General features: G+C 47.5%; 1 protein-coding gene across 2 annotated transcripts in view; it reads left to right on the forward strand.

Moving 5' to 3' along the window:
- The window catches only part of BRD4 (bromodomain containing 4), a 36,451-nt gene extending 24,289 nt beyond the window's left edge, over positions 1-12,162 (forward strand). For both annotated transcript variants that reach the window (XM_036400122.2, XM_036400123.2), the window contains exons 16-21: positions 555-664; positions 2,350-2,515; positions 5,517-5,647; positions 7,570-7,781; positions 8,999-9,293; positions 12,030-12,162. In XM_036400122.2, coding sequence (XP_036256015.1) covers positions 555-664; positions 2,350-2,515; positions 5,517-5,647; positions 7,570-7,781; positions 8,999-9,293; positions 12,030-12,098 — 983 coding nt within the window. In that variant the 3' untranslated portion in view covers positions 12,099-12,162. The remainder of the gene's footprint in view (positions 1-554; positions 665-2,349; positions 2,516-5,516; positions 5,648-7,569; positions 7,782-8,998; positions 9,294-12,029) is intronic.
- Positions 12,163-14,096: the final 1,934 nt, after the last annotated feature.

Raw genomic sequence — 14,096 nt, forward strand, 5'->3', positions numbered from 1 at the left:
CAGGTGTTGAGGATCTCAAAGTGTTGAGGGTCTCCAGCTGTTCAGGATTTCCCAGTTTTGAGGATCTCCAGGTGTTGGGGATCTCCAGGTGTTGGGGATCTCCAGGTGTTCAGGGTTCCAGGTATTGAGGATCTTGATGTCCCTCAAGAACATTTTGGGGTTCTTTGGGGCCATTCCGATGTTCTTTGTGGGCATCCTGATGTTCCTCAAGGACATTCTGGGATTCTTTGAGGAAACCCTGATGTTCCTTGAGAACATCTTGAGGGTTCTTTGAGGAACATCCTGATGTCCCTCAAGGACATTTTGGGGTTCTTTGGGGCCATTCTGGTGTTCTTTGAGGAACATCCTGATGTCCCTCAAGGACATTTTGGAGCTCTTTGAGGAAACCCTGATGTTCCTCAAGGCCGTCTGGAGGTTCTTTGAGGAAACTCTGATGTTCCTCAGGAGAATTTCGGGTTTCTCTGGGGCCATCCTGGGATTTTTTGGGGGCGCGCTGGGGTTGGTGACGGTGACGACGGTGACGACGGTGACTGACCGGTGCCCACCTGTTGCAGGTCACCTGCGGGAAGCCCCCTCCCCCCTCATGATGCCTTCCCCACAGATGCCGTTCCAGGGCCTCGTGCCTCAGTCGCCCCCTCAGCAAAACATCCAGCCAAAAAAACAGGTGAGGAACGGCGCCTTTGGGCTTTGGGGTCAGGTGAATCAACCTGAGTTGGGGTTTGGGGTTAGGGCTTTGGGCTTTGGGGTCAGGTGAAAAACGAGTTTGGGGTTTGGGCTTTGGGCTTTGGGGGCAGGTGAAACAACCTGAGTTGGGGTTTGGGCTTTGGGGTTTGGGCTTTGGGGTTGGGTGAAACAAGCTGAGTTGGGGTTTGGGCTTTGGGCTTTGGGGTCAGGTGAAACAACCTGAGTTTGGGTTGGTTTAGGGTTTGGGCTTTGGGGTCAGGTGAAAAACGAGTTTGGGTTTGGGCTTTGGGTTTGGGATTTGGGGTCAGGTGAAACAAGCTGAGTTTGGGTTTGGGCTTTGGGGTTTGGGCTTTGGGGTCAGGTGAAACAAGCTGAGTTTGGGTTTGGGCTTTGGGGTTTGGGCTTTGGGGTCAGGTGAAACAAGCTGAGTTTGGGTTTAGGGTTTGCGGTCAGATGAAAAATGAGTTTGGGGTTTGGGGTCAGGTGAAACAATCAGGGTTTGGGGTTTGGGATTTGGGGTTTGGGTCAGGTGAAAAACAACAGGTTTGGGGTCAGATGAAAAACGAGTTTGGGATTTGGGGTTTGGGTTTGGGATTTGGGGTCAGGTGAAACAACCTGAGTTTGGGTTTAGGGTTTGGGGTTTGGGGTTTGGGTCAGGATTGGGATTTTAGGGCCCATCCTGATCCCAGATTTCCGTGGCAGGAGCTGCGAGCGGCCTCGGTGGCGGGATTGGGTTTGGGGTTGGGATTTTAGGGCCCATCCTGATCCCAGATTTCCGTAGGAACTGCAAGCGGTGTCAGGGTCAGGATTGGGATTTTAGGGCCCATCCTGATCCCAAATTTCCATGGCAGGAGCTGCGAGCGGCCTCAGTGTCGGGATTGGGGTCAGGATTGGGATTTTAGGACGGATCCTGATCCCAGATTTCCGTGGCAGGAGCTGCGAGCGGCCTCGGTGTCGGGATTGGGTTTGGGATTTGGGATTTTAGGGCCCATCCTGATCCCAGATTTCCGTGGCACGAACTGCAAGCAGTGTCAGTATCAGGATTGGGGTCAGGATTGGGACTTTAGGACAGATCCTAAACCCAGATTTCCACAGGAGCTGCGAGCGGTGTCAGGGCCAGGTTTTGGGTCAGGATTGGGGTTTTAGGGCCCATCCTGATCCCAGATTTCCATGGCAGGAACTGTGAGCGGCCTCGGTGTCGGGATTGGGTTGGGATTTGGGATTTTAGGGCCCATCCTGATCCCAATTTTCCGTGGCAGGAGCTGCGAGCGGCCTCGGTGTCGGGATTGGGTTTGGGTTTGGGATTTTAGGGCCCATCCTGATCCCAGATTTCCGTGGCAGGAGCTGCGAGCGGCCTCGGTGTCGGGATTGGGTTTGGGATTTGGGATTTTAGAGCCTGAATTTCCGTGGCAGGAACTGTGAGCGGCCTCGGTGTCGGGATTGGGTTGGGATTTGGGATTTTAGGGCCCATCCTGATCCCAGATTTCCATGGCAGGAGCTGCGAGCGGCCTCGGTGTCGGGATTGGGTTTGGGGTCAGGATTGGGGTTTTAGGGCCCATCCTGATCCCAATTTTCCATGGCAGGAGCTGCGAGCGGCCTCGGTGTTGGGTTTGGGGTCAGGATTGGGGTTTTAGGGCCCATCCTGATCCCAATTTTCCGTGGCAGGAGCTGCGAGCGGCCTCGGTGGTGCAGTCGCAGCCGCTCGGGGCGGGCAAGGAGGAGAAGCTGCACTCGCCCGTGATCCGCACCGAGACCTTCAGCCCCCCCCTGCGCCAGGAGCCCCCCAAGGGCCACCCCGAGGGCATCAAAGCGGCCCCGCACCTCCCCCAGCGTGAGTGCGGCACCCCCACAACACAAAAACCCCAAAAATCCCCATTGAAATCCATTGAAACACCATTGGAATCCATTGAAACCCCATTGAAACCCCATTGAAACCCCATTAAAATCCATTGAAATCCCATTGAAACCCCATTGAAATCCCATTGAAACACCATTGGAATCCATTGAAACACCATTGGAATCCATTGAAACACCATTGGAATCCATTGAAATCCCATTGGAATCCATTGAAATCCCATTGAAATCCATTGAAATCCCATTGAAATCCCATTGAAACACCATTGGAATCCATTGAAACACCATTGGAATCCATTGAAATCCCATTGGAATCCATTGAAATCCCATTGAAATCCATTGAAACCCCATTGAAACCCCAATGGAATCCCATTGAAATCCCATTGGAATCCATTGAAATCCCATTGGAATCCCATTGAAACCCCATTAAAATCCATTGAAATCCCATTGAAATCCCATTGAAACACCATTGGAATCTCATTGAAACACCATTGGAATCCATTGAAATCCCATTGGAATCCATTGAAATCCCATTGGAATCCATTAAAATCCATTGAAACCCCATTGAAATCCCATTAAAATCCATTGAAACCCCATTGGAATCCATTGAAACCCCATTGAAATCCATTGAAATCCATTAAAATCCCATTGAAATCCCATTAAAATCCCATTAAAACCCCATTGGCCATAAATCCCCAATTTTGGGGCCATAAATCCCCAGAATTCCCAATTTTGGGGTCATAAATCCCCAGAATTCCCAATTTTGGGGTCGAAATCCCCAATTTTGGGGCCATAAATCCCCAGAATTCCCAATTTTTGGGGCCATAAATCCCCAATTTTGGGGCCATAAATCCCCAGAATCCCCAATTTTGGGGTTGAAATACCCAATTTTGGGGCCATAAATCCCTGGAATTCCCAATTTTGGGGCCATAAATCCCCAATTTTGGGGCCATAAATCCCCAGAATTCCCAATTTTTGGGGCCATAAATCCCCAATTTTTGGGGCCATAAATCCCCAGAATTCCCAATTTTAGGGCCATAAATCCCCGGTTTTGGGTCTAAAAGGTGAAAATTTCCATTTTTGGGTTTCAGGGCTGGAGCTGAAGGCGCTGGAGGGGCGGGGGGAGGAGCCTGGGCCACCCCAATTTTGGGATCTGAGACCCCCAGAATCCCCAATTTTGGGGTCGAATTCCCCAATTTTGGGGCCATAAATCCCCAGAATTCCCAATTTTGCGGCCATAAATCCCCAGAATCCCCAATTTTGGGGTCGAAATCCCCAATTTTGGGGCCACAAATCCCCAATTTTGGGGCCATAAACCCCCAGAATCCCCAATTTTGGGGTCATAAATCCCCAATTTTTGAGTCCCGAATCCCCGGAATTCCCAATTTTGGGGCCATAAATCCCCGGTTTTGGGTCCAAAAAGGTGAAAATTTCCATTTTTGGTATTTCAGGGCCAGAGCTGAAGCCCCTGGACGGGGGGGGGGAGGAGCCTGGGCCACCCCAATTTTGGGGTCAGAAATTCCCAATTTTTGAGTCCCGAATCCCCGGAATCCCCAATTTTGGGGCCATAAATCCCCAATTTTGGGGCCATAAATCCCCGGAATCCCCAATTTTAGGGCCATAAATCCCCGGTTTTGGGTCCAAAAACGTGAAAATTTCCATTTTTGGTATTTCAGGCTGGAGCTGAAGCCCCTGGAGGGGGGGGGGGGAGGAGCCTGGGCCACCCCAATTTTGGGATCTGAGACCCCCAGAATCCCCAATTTTGGGGTCGAAATCCCCAATTTTGGGGCCATAAATCCCCAGAATTCCCAATTTTGGGGCCATAAATCCCCAATTAAGGCGCCATAAATCCCCAGAATCCCCAATTTTGGGGCCATAAATCCCCAGAATTCCCAATTTTGGGGTCGAAATCCCCAATTTTGGGGCCACAAATCCCCAATTTTGGGGCCATAAACCCCCAGAATCCCCAATTTTGGGGTCATAAATCCCCAATTTTTGAGTCCCGAATCCCCGGAATCCCCAATTTCGGGGCCATAAATCCCCAGAATTCCCAATTTTGGGGCCATAAATCCCCGGAATTCCCATTTTTAGGGCCATAAATCCCCGATTTTGGGTCCAAAAAGGTGAAAATTTCCATTTTTGGATTTCAGGGCCGGAGCTGAAGCCCCTGGAGGGGGGGGGGAGGAGCCTGGGCCACCCCAATTTTGGGATCTGAGACCCCCCAGAATTCCCAATTTTGGGGTTGAAATCCCCAATTTTGGGGCCATAAATCCCCAGAATTCCCAATTTTGGGGCCATAAATCCCCAATTTTGGGGCCATAAATCCCCGGAATCCCCAATTTTAGGGCCATAAATCCCCAATTTTGGGGCCATAAATCCCCGGAATTCCCAATTTTAGGGCCATAAATCCCCAATTTTGAGGCCATAAATCCCCAATTTTAGGGCCATAAATCCCCGGTTTTGGGTCTAAAAGGTGAAAATTTCCATTTTTGGGTTTCAGGGCTGGAGCTGAAGGCGCTGGAGGGGGGGGGGGAGGAGCCTGGGCCACCCCAATTTTGGGATCTGAGACCCCCAGAATCCCCAATTTTGGGGTCAGAATTCCCAATTTTTGGGCCATAAATCCCCAATTTTGGGGCCATAAATCCCCGGAATTCCCAATTTTAGGGCCATAAATCCCCAATTTTGGGGCCATAAACCCCCAGAATTCCCAATTTTGGGGCCATAAATCCCCAGAATCCCCAATTTTGGCGCCATAAATCCCCAATTTTGGGGCCATAAATCCCCAGTTTTGGGGCCATAAATCCCCAATTTTGGGGCCATAAATGCCCAGAATTCCCAATTTTTGAGTCCCGAATCCCTGGAATTCCCAATTTTAGGGCCATAAATCCCCGGTTTTGGGGCCATAAATCCCCAATTTTTGGGCCATAAATCCCCGGTTTTGGGTCTAAAAGGTGAAAATTCCCATTTTTGGGTTTCAGGGCCGGAGCTGAAGGCGCTGGAGGGCGGGGGAGGGGCGCGGGCCGTGATTCGTCCCCCGGAGCCGACCCCGCCCCCCCCGGACAAGGAGCGGCAGAAAACGGAGCCCAAAACCCCCGTGGCCCCCAAAAAGGTACCCAAAAATACCCAGTTGGGGGCAAAAATGAACAAATCTGGGGCAAAAATGAACAAATCTGGGGCAAAAATGAATAAATCTGGGGCTAAGCCAATTTTTGGGGAAAAAAAATCCCAATTTTTGGGGAAAAAATGCCAGTTTTTGGGGGAAAAATGCCAATTTTTGAGGGAAAAAATGCCAATTTTTGAGGGGAAAATGCCAATTTTTGAGGGAAAAATGCCAATTTTTGGGGGAAAAATGCCAATTTTTGAGGGGAAAATGCCAATTTTTGAGGGAAAAATGCCAATTTTTGAGGGGAAAAATGCCAATTTTTAGGGAAAAAAACCCGCGAATTTGGGGCAGAAAACCCCCAAGTTGTGAAAAAAAAAAAAAAAAAAAAAATTTTCGGCAAGAGAAAACCAAATCTGGGGGAAAAAAAACAAATTTTGGGCTAAGCCAATTTTTGGGGAAAAAAAATCCTAATTTTTGGGGAAAAAAAATCCTAATTTTTGGGGAAAAAAAACCCTAATTTTGTGGGAAAAACTCCCCAATTTTTAGGGGAAAAAATCCCAAACTTTGGGAAAAAATTCCCAACTTTTGGGGAAAAAACCCCACAAATTTTGGGGGAAAAACACCCCAAATTTGGGGCAAAAAAATCCCCAAGATTTGGGGAAAAAAACCCCAAGTTTTGGGGGAAAAAACTCAAATTTTGGGCTAAACCAATTTTTGGGGAAAAAAATTCCCAATTTTTGGGAAAAAATCCCCACAAATTTGGGGCAAAAAATCCCCAAGTTTTGGGGGGAAAAATAAATATTTTTGGGGAAAAAAAAAACACTTTTAGGACAAAAAACCCCAAACTTTTGGGGGAAAAAAAAACAATTTTGGGGTAAAAAACCCCAAATTCTGGGCAAAACCCGCCCACATTTTGGGAAAAAAAAATTCCAAATTTTGGGCAAAACTCCGTCAAATTTTAGGCAAAAAATGCCCAATTTTGGGGGAAAAACTCCCAAGTTTTAGGGAAAAAATCCAAATTTGGCGGGAAAAAACCCCAAATTTTGGGCAAAAAAAAACAGGCTGAGGGACCTGGAGGATACCAGGGTTGGCTCTGGGAGAACCCCCTGAGATCCCACCAGGCTGAGGGACCTTGAGAACCTCCTGAGATCCCACCAGGCTGAGGGAGCAGGAGAAGCCCCTGAGGTCCCACCAGGCTCAGGGATCTCCAGGGTTGGATCTCAGAGAAGCCCCTGAGATGCCACCAGGGCTGATGGAGCAGGAGAAGCCCCTGAGATGCCGCCAGGTTGGCTCCAGGTCCTCGGGACAGAGCCCCTGGAGGATCCCATGGTGTCCAGCACGGCTCTGATGGATCCTGGTGGGTCCCAGAGCTCGTGGTTGGATCTGGGAGAAGCCCCTGAGGTCCCACCAGGCTGAGGGACCTGGAGAAGCCCCTGAGATTCCACCAGGCTGAGGGAACTCCAGGGTTGGGTGTGGGAGAACCTTCTGAGATGCCACCAGGCTGAGGGACCTGGAGAAGCCCCTGAGATCCCACCAGGCTGATGGAGCAGGAGAAGCCCCTGAGATCCCACCAGGCTGAGAGACCTCCAAGGTTGGATCTCAGAGAACCCCCTGAGATGCCACCAGGCTGAGGGACCTGGAGAACCCCCTGAGGTCCCACCAGGCTGAGGGACCTCCAGGGTTGGATCTCAGAGAAGCCCCTGAGATGCCACCAGGCTGAGGAACCTGGAGAAGCCCCTGAGATGCCACCAGGCTGAGGGACCTCCAGGGTTGGATCTCAGAGAAGCCCCTGAGATGCCACCAGGTTGGCTCCAGGTCCTCAGGACAGAGCCCCTGGAGGATCCCATGGTGTCCAGCACGGCTCTGATGGATCCTGGTGGGTCCCAGAGCTCGTGGTTGGGCCCAGCGGTGACCCCTGTCTCCTGCAGGACCTGAAGATCAAGAACATGGGCTCGTGGGCCTCGCTGGTGCAGAAGCACCCGGCGGCGCCGGCGGCGGCGGCCAAGTCCTCGAGCGACTCCTTCGAGCAGTTCAAGCGGGCGGCGCGCGAGAAGGAGGAGCGCGAGAAGGCCCTCAAGGCCCAGGCCGAGCAGGTGGAGCGCGAGAAGGAGCGGCTCAGGAGGGAGCAGGAGAGGATGAGGTGAGGGCGGCGCCTGCGGGGGCAGCGGCAGCGGCAGGAGCTCCACCGGGGGCTGCTCAGACACCACCACAAACACCACCAGAGACACCAAAAACACCACCAGGAATACCACAAACACCTCCAGGAGCTCCAGGAGCTCCACCAGGGGCTGCTCAGACACCTCCAGGAGCTCCAGGAGCTCCACCAGGGGCTGCTCGGACACCTCCAGGAGCTCCACCAGGGGCTGCTCGGACACCTCCAGGAGCTCCACCAGGGGCTGCTCAGACACCCCCAGGAGCTCCACCAGGGGCTGCTCAGACACCCCCAGGAGCTCCACCAGGGGCTGCTCAGACACCTCCAGGAGCTCCACCAGGGGCTGCTCAGACACGCCCAGGAGCTCCACCAGGGGCTGCTCAGACACCTCCAGGAGCTCCAGGAGCTCCACCAGGGGCTGCTCGGACACCTCCAGGAGCTCCACCAGGGGCTGCTCAGACACCACCACAAACACCACCAGAGACACCAAAAACACCACCAGGAATACCACAAACACCTCCAGGAGCTCCACCAGGGGCTGCTCAGACACCTCCAGGAGCTCCACCAGAGACACCAAAAACACCACCAGGAACACCACAAGCACCTCCAGGAGCTCCAGGAGCTCCACCAGGGGCTGCTCAGACACCACCAGGAGCTGCTCAAACACCACCAAAAACACCACAAACACCACCAGAGACACCACCAGGAGCTGCTCAGACACCAGCAGAGACACCACAAACAGCACCAGGAACACCACAAACACTTCTGGGCAGTCCTGGGCACTGTGGTCACTCAGTCATGGTCAATGGTCACTGCAGGTCCCATGAGGATGAGGAGGCCCTGGAGCAGGCCCGGCGGGTGCACGAGGAGGTTCTAGAACAGTCTGGGGGTTCCTGTAGGGTTCCTGCTCACGGATGGTCACTCAATGGTCACTGTGGTCACTCAGTGGTCACTCAATGGTCACTGTGGTCACTCAGTGGTCACTGTGGTCACTCTGTGGTCACTCACTGGTCACTCTGTGGTCACTCCCCAGGTCCCGTGAGGATGAGGAGGCCCTGGAGCAGGCCCGGCGGGTGCACGAGGAGGTTCTAGAACAGTCTGGGGGTTCCTGCTCACTGATGGTCACTCAATGGTCACTGTGGTCACTCTGTGGTCACTCAGTGGTCACTGATGGTCACTGTGGTCACTCTGTGGTCACTCCGCAGGTCCCGTGAGGACGAGGAGGCCCTGGAGCAGGCCCGGCGGGTGCATGAGGAGGTTCGGCGGCGCCAGGAGCAGCAGCAGCAGCAGCAGCAGCCGCCGGCGGCTCCGGGCTCGGTCCCGGTGCCCGGCTCGGTCCCGGTGCCCGGCTCGGTGTCCGTGCCCGGCTCGGTGCCCGCGGCCTCGGCGGCGTCGGCGGCGCCGCAGCCCCCGGGCCCGGGCGGCTCCTCCCAGGCCATGCTGGACCAGCAGCGGGAAATGGCCCGGAAAAGGGAGCAGGAGAGGAGGCGCAGGGAAGCGGTGAGGGAAGGGTTAAATGCGCAGAAAAGGGGGGACAGAAATGGGGGGGAATCATTGGAATATTCATGGAAAAGGGGCAGAAAAAATGGGGGGAAATAATCGGAATATTCACAGAAAAAGGGTCATGAAAAATGGGGGAATTATCGCAATATTCACGGAAAAGGGGCACGAAAAAATGGGGGGAAATAATCAGAATATTCACAGAAAAAGGGTCATGAAAAATGGGGGGGATAATCGGAATATTCACGGAAAAGGGGCAGAAAAAATGGGGGGAAATTCACAGAAAAGGGGCACAAAAAATGGGGGGAATAATCAGAATATTCACAGAAAAGGGGCACAAAAAATGGGGGGAAATTCACGGAAAAGGGGCCCTGAAAATGAGGGGAAATTCCCAAAAAAGGGGCCCTGAAAATGGGGGAAATAATCAGAATATTCACAGAAAAAGGGTCATGAAAAATGGGGGAATTATCGGAATATTCACGGAAAAGGGGCACAAAAAATGGAGGGAAAATCACAGAAAAGGGGACCTGAAAATGGGGGGAATAATCAGAATATTCACAGAAAAGGGGCCCTGAAAATGGGGGGAATAATCAGAATATTCACAGAAAAAGGGTCATGAAAAATGGGGGAATTATCGGAATATTCACGGAAAAGGGGCACGAAAAAATGGGGGGAAATAATCGGAATATTCACAGAAAAAGGGTCATGAAAAATGGGGGGGATAATCGGAATATTCATGGAAAAGGGGCACAAAAAATGGGTGGAAATTCACAGGAAAGGTGCACAAAAAATGGGGGAATAATCAGAATATTCACAGAAAAGGGGCAGAAAAAATGGGGGGAAATTCACAGAAAAGGGGCACAAAAAATGGGGGGAATAATCAGAATATTCACAGAAAAAGGGTCATGAAAAATGGGGGGGAATAATCGGAATATTCATGGAAAAGGGGCACGAAAAAATGGGGGAAATTCATAGAAAAGGGGCCCTGAAAATGAGGGGAAATTCCCAAAAAAGGGGCCCTGAAAATGGGGGAAATAATCAGAATATTCACAGGAAAAGGGCAGAAAAAATGGGGGGAAATTCACAGAAAAGGGGCACAAAAAATGGGGGGAATAATCAGAATATTTACAGAAAAGGGGCAGAAAAAATGGGGGGAAATTCACAGAAAAGGGGACCTGAAAATGAGGGGAATAATGAGAATATTCACAGAAAAAGGGCAGAAAAAATGGGGGGAAATTCACAGAAAAGGGGCACAAAAAATGGGGGGAATAATAGAATTATTCACGGAAAAGGGGTCATGAAAAATGGGTGGAAATTCACAGGAAAGGTGCACAAAAAATGGAGGGAATAATCAGAATATTCACAGAAAAGGGGCACAAAAAATGGGGGGAAATTCACAGAAAAGGGGCCCTGAAAATGAGGGGAAATTCCCAAAAAAGGGGCCCTGAAAATGGGGGAAATAATCAGAATATTCACAGAAAAAGGGTCATGAAAAATGGGGGGAATAATCGGAATATTCATGGAAAAGGGGCACAAAAAGTGGAGGGAAATTCACAGAAAAGGGGACCTGAAAATGGGGGGAATAATCAGAATATTCACGGAAAAGGGGCCCTGAAAATGGGGAGAAATTCAGAGAAAAGGTGCAAAAAAAATGGGGAGAATAATCAGAATATTCACAGAAAAGGGGTCATGAAAAATGGGGGGAAATTCCCAAAAAAGGGGACCTGAAAATGAGGGGAATAATGAGAATATTCACAGAAAAAGGGGCAGAAAAAATGGGGGGAAATTCACAGAAAAGGGGCACAAAAGATGGGGAGAATAATCGGAATATTCGTGGAAAAAGGGTCATGAAAAATGGGGGAATAATTGGAATATTCACGGAAAATGGGGGGGAATAATCAGAATATTCCCAAAAAAGGGGCCCTGAAAATGAGGGGAATAATCGGAATATTCACAGAAAAGGGGCACAAAAATCTGGAAAATACCCCCAAAAAAATCCAGAAGTTACCCAAAAAAAAAACCCAAAAATGACCTAAAAAATGCCCCAAAACAAATCTAAAAATGACCCAAAAAATGCTCAAAATTACCCCAAAAATGCAAAAAATAAAAGCCAGAGATGACCCAAAAAAATCCAGAAATTACCAACAAAAACCCCCAGAAATTCCCAATAAAAATGAAAAAAAATACCCCAAAAATGACCCAAAAATGCCCAAAATCCCCCTGAAATGACCCAAAAAAACCCCAAAATTACCCTAAAAATGCAAAAGATAAAAGCCAGAGATGACCCCAAAAAAATCTGGAAATGACCCCCAAAAAAACCCAAAAATTACCAAAAAAATGACCCCAAAAAAATCTAAAAATGACCCAAAAAATGCTCAAAATTACCCCAAAAATGCAAAAACTAAAGGCCAGAAATGTCCCTAACAATTCTGGAAATGACCCAAAAAACCCCAAAAATTACCTAAAAAATGACCCCAAAAAAATCTAAAAATGACCCAAAAAAGCCCAAAATTACCCCAAAAAATAAAAGCCAGAGATGACCCCAAAAACCCAGAAATTACCAAAAAAAAACCCCAGAAATTCCCAATAAAAATGAAATAAATCCCCCAAAAAATGCCCAAAATTCCTCTGAAATGCCCCAAAATTCCCCCAAAAAATTGGGAAAAAATTGCCTGGATTTTTTTTTTTCCTTTTTTTTCCCATTTTTTCCCATTTTTTGCCCTTTTTTTGTTGCAGATGGCGGCGACGATCGACATGAACTTCCAGAGCGACCTCTTGGCCATTTTCGAGGAGAATCTTTTCTAGGAGAGGCGACTCCGGCCGGGAATTTTGACTTTTCCCAAAAAAAAGAAAAAAAGAAAAAACAGAAAAAAAAAAATAAAAAAAAGAAATTAATAAAAAAAAAAAAAAAACCAAAAAATAAAAACCCGGAAAAGGAAAGAAAAAAAAAAAAAAAAAAAAAAAGAAAAAAAAAAGGTGGAAAAATATCCAAAAAAAAAAAAAAAGAAAAAAAAATTTTTCCTTTTTTTTTTTTTTTTTTTTCTCTCTTTTTCCCTCTTTTTTTTTTTTGGTTTTTTTTTTTTTTTCTTTTTCTTTTTTCCTGGCCAAAAAAAAAAAAGACAAAAAAATGAAAAAAAAACCCGAAAAAAAACCCAAAAAAAAGCAAAAAAAGTTCGGACTCTCCGTTAAATATCGGAAAAAATTCGGGAATGGGAGCGGGGGCGGGGCTGCCTTACCCCGGAATTCCAAGGTTTTTTTTCTTTATTTTCCCCTTTTTTCCCTTTTTTCACACCAAAAAAAAACAAAAACCCACCAGAATTCCTGGGAATTCCTGGGATTTTCATTCAAATTTTGATTTTTTCGGGAATTTTTTTTGTGGGGTTTTTTTTTTCCCCAACGGCGGCGAAAAAAATGGGAAAAAAAACCCCCAAAAATTCCCGATTTTTTTTTTTTTTTTTTTGGGGTGGATTTGGGCGGATTTGGGGCTTTTTGGGGAGGAATTGGGGGGGGAGGGGGGATGGGGGGAGGGGCGCGGCCCCTCCCCCACCCGCGGCCTCAGGGACTCCCCCCCCTTCACCTTTTCCCATTTTCCCCCTCCTTTTGAAATTCCCTCCCTTTCCCAAAAATTCCCTTTTTTCCCTGATTTTTTCCCATTTTTCCCCAATTTTTGAAAAATTTTCCTGATTTTTTTTTTCCTGATTTTTTTTGTTTTTCCTGATTTTTTTTTTCATTTTTCCCTGATTTTTTTTTTTGTTTTTTCTGGGTTTTTTTCAATTTTTCTCCTGTTAATTTTCAATTTTCCCCCTCATTTTTTCAATTTCTCCACTGATTTGTTTCTCTCTAATTTTTCCCTTTTTTTCCCTTTTTTTCCCTTTTTTTCCTTATTTTTTCCTGATTTTTCTCCATTTTTCCCTGATTTTTTTCTTATTTTTCTCCTGATTTTTCTCCTTTTTTCCTGCTTTTTTTTCCCATTTTTCCCTGATTTTTTCTTATTTTTCCCTGATTTTTTTCTTATTTTCTCCTGATTTTTCTCCTTTTTTTCCTGCTTTTTTTCCATTTTTCCCTGATTTTTTCTTATTTTTCTCCTGATTTTTCTCAATTTTTTCCTGATTTTTTCTGGTTTTTTTTTCAAATTTTCCCCCAATTTTTTCTTTTCACTTTCTTTGGTTTTTTTTTCCTTTTATCCCTGATTTTTTCCTTCTTTTCTTTTTTTCTTTTTTTTTTCCTTTTCCACCCCTTTTTTCTCATTTTCTTTTTTTTTCCCATTTTTCTACATTTTTAACAATTTTCCCTTTTTTTTTTCTTTTTTCCTCCTCCCATCCCTTTCCCTTTTTTATTTTCCCTGATTTTTTATCGTTTCCCCCCTTTAATTCCATTTTTATTTTCCCCTTCAATTCCTTTTTTGCTTTTCCTCTTTTCCTCATTTTAATTTGAATTTCTTCCTTCAAAATTCCCATTTTTCCCCCCTTTTTCCCCCCTTTTTTCCCCCCTTTTTCCCCCATTTTTCCCCCATTTCCCCCATTTTTTATGAATTTTTAATTTTTTAAATTTTCTCCCTCTTTCCCCCCTTTTCCCCTCCCTCCCCTCCCCCTTTTCCCCCCAAAATCGCCGCCACGCCCGGATTTTTATTTTATTTTATTTTTAAATAATTCCCATTTTTTTCCTATTTTAATTCCCATTTTTTTATTATTTCTCGACCCCTTTTTACCCAAAATCCCGGGAATTCTCCCCGTTTCCCCCTCCCCCCCCCCCGGGGTTGGATTAATTATTAATAATTAATTAATTTTATTTGGGTTGGGTTTT

Source organism: Molothrus ater, chromosome 36 (assembly GCF_012460135.2).
Source record: "Molothrus ater isolate BHLD 08-10-18 breed brown headed cowbird chromosome 36, BPBGC_Mater_1.1, whole genome shotgun sequence".
NCBI lineage: Eukaryota > Metazoa > Chordata > Aves > Passeriformes > Icteridae > Molothrus > Molothrus ater.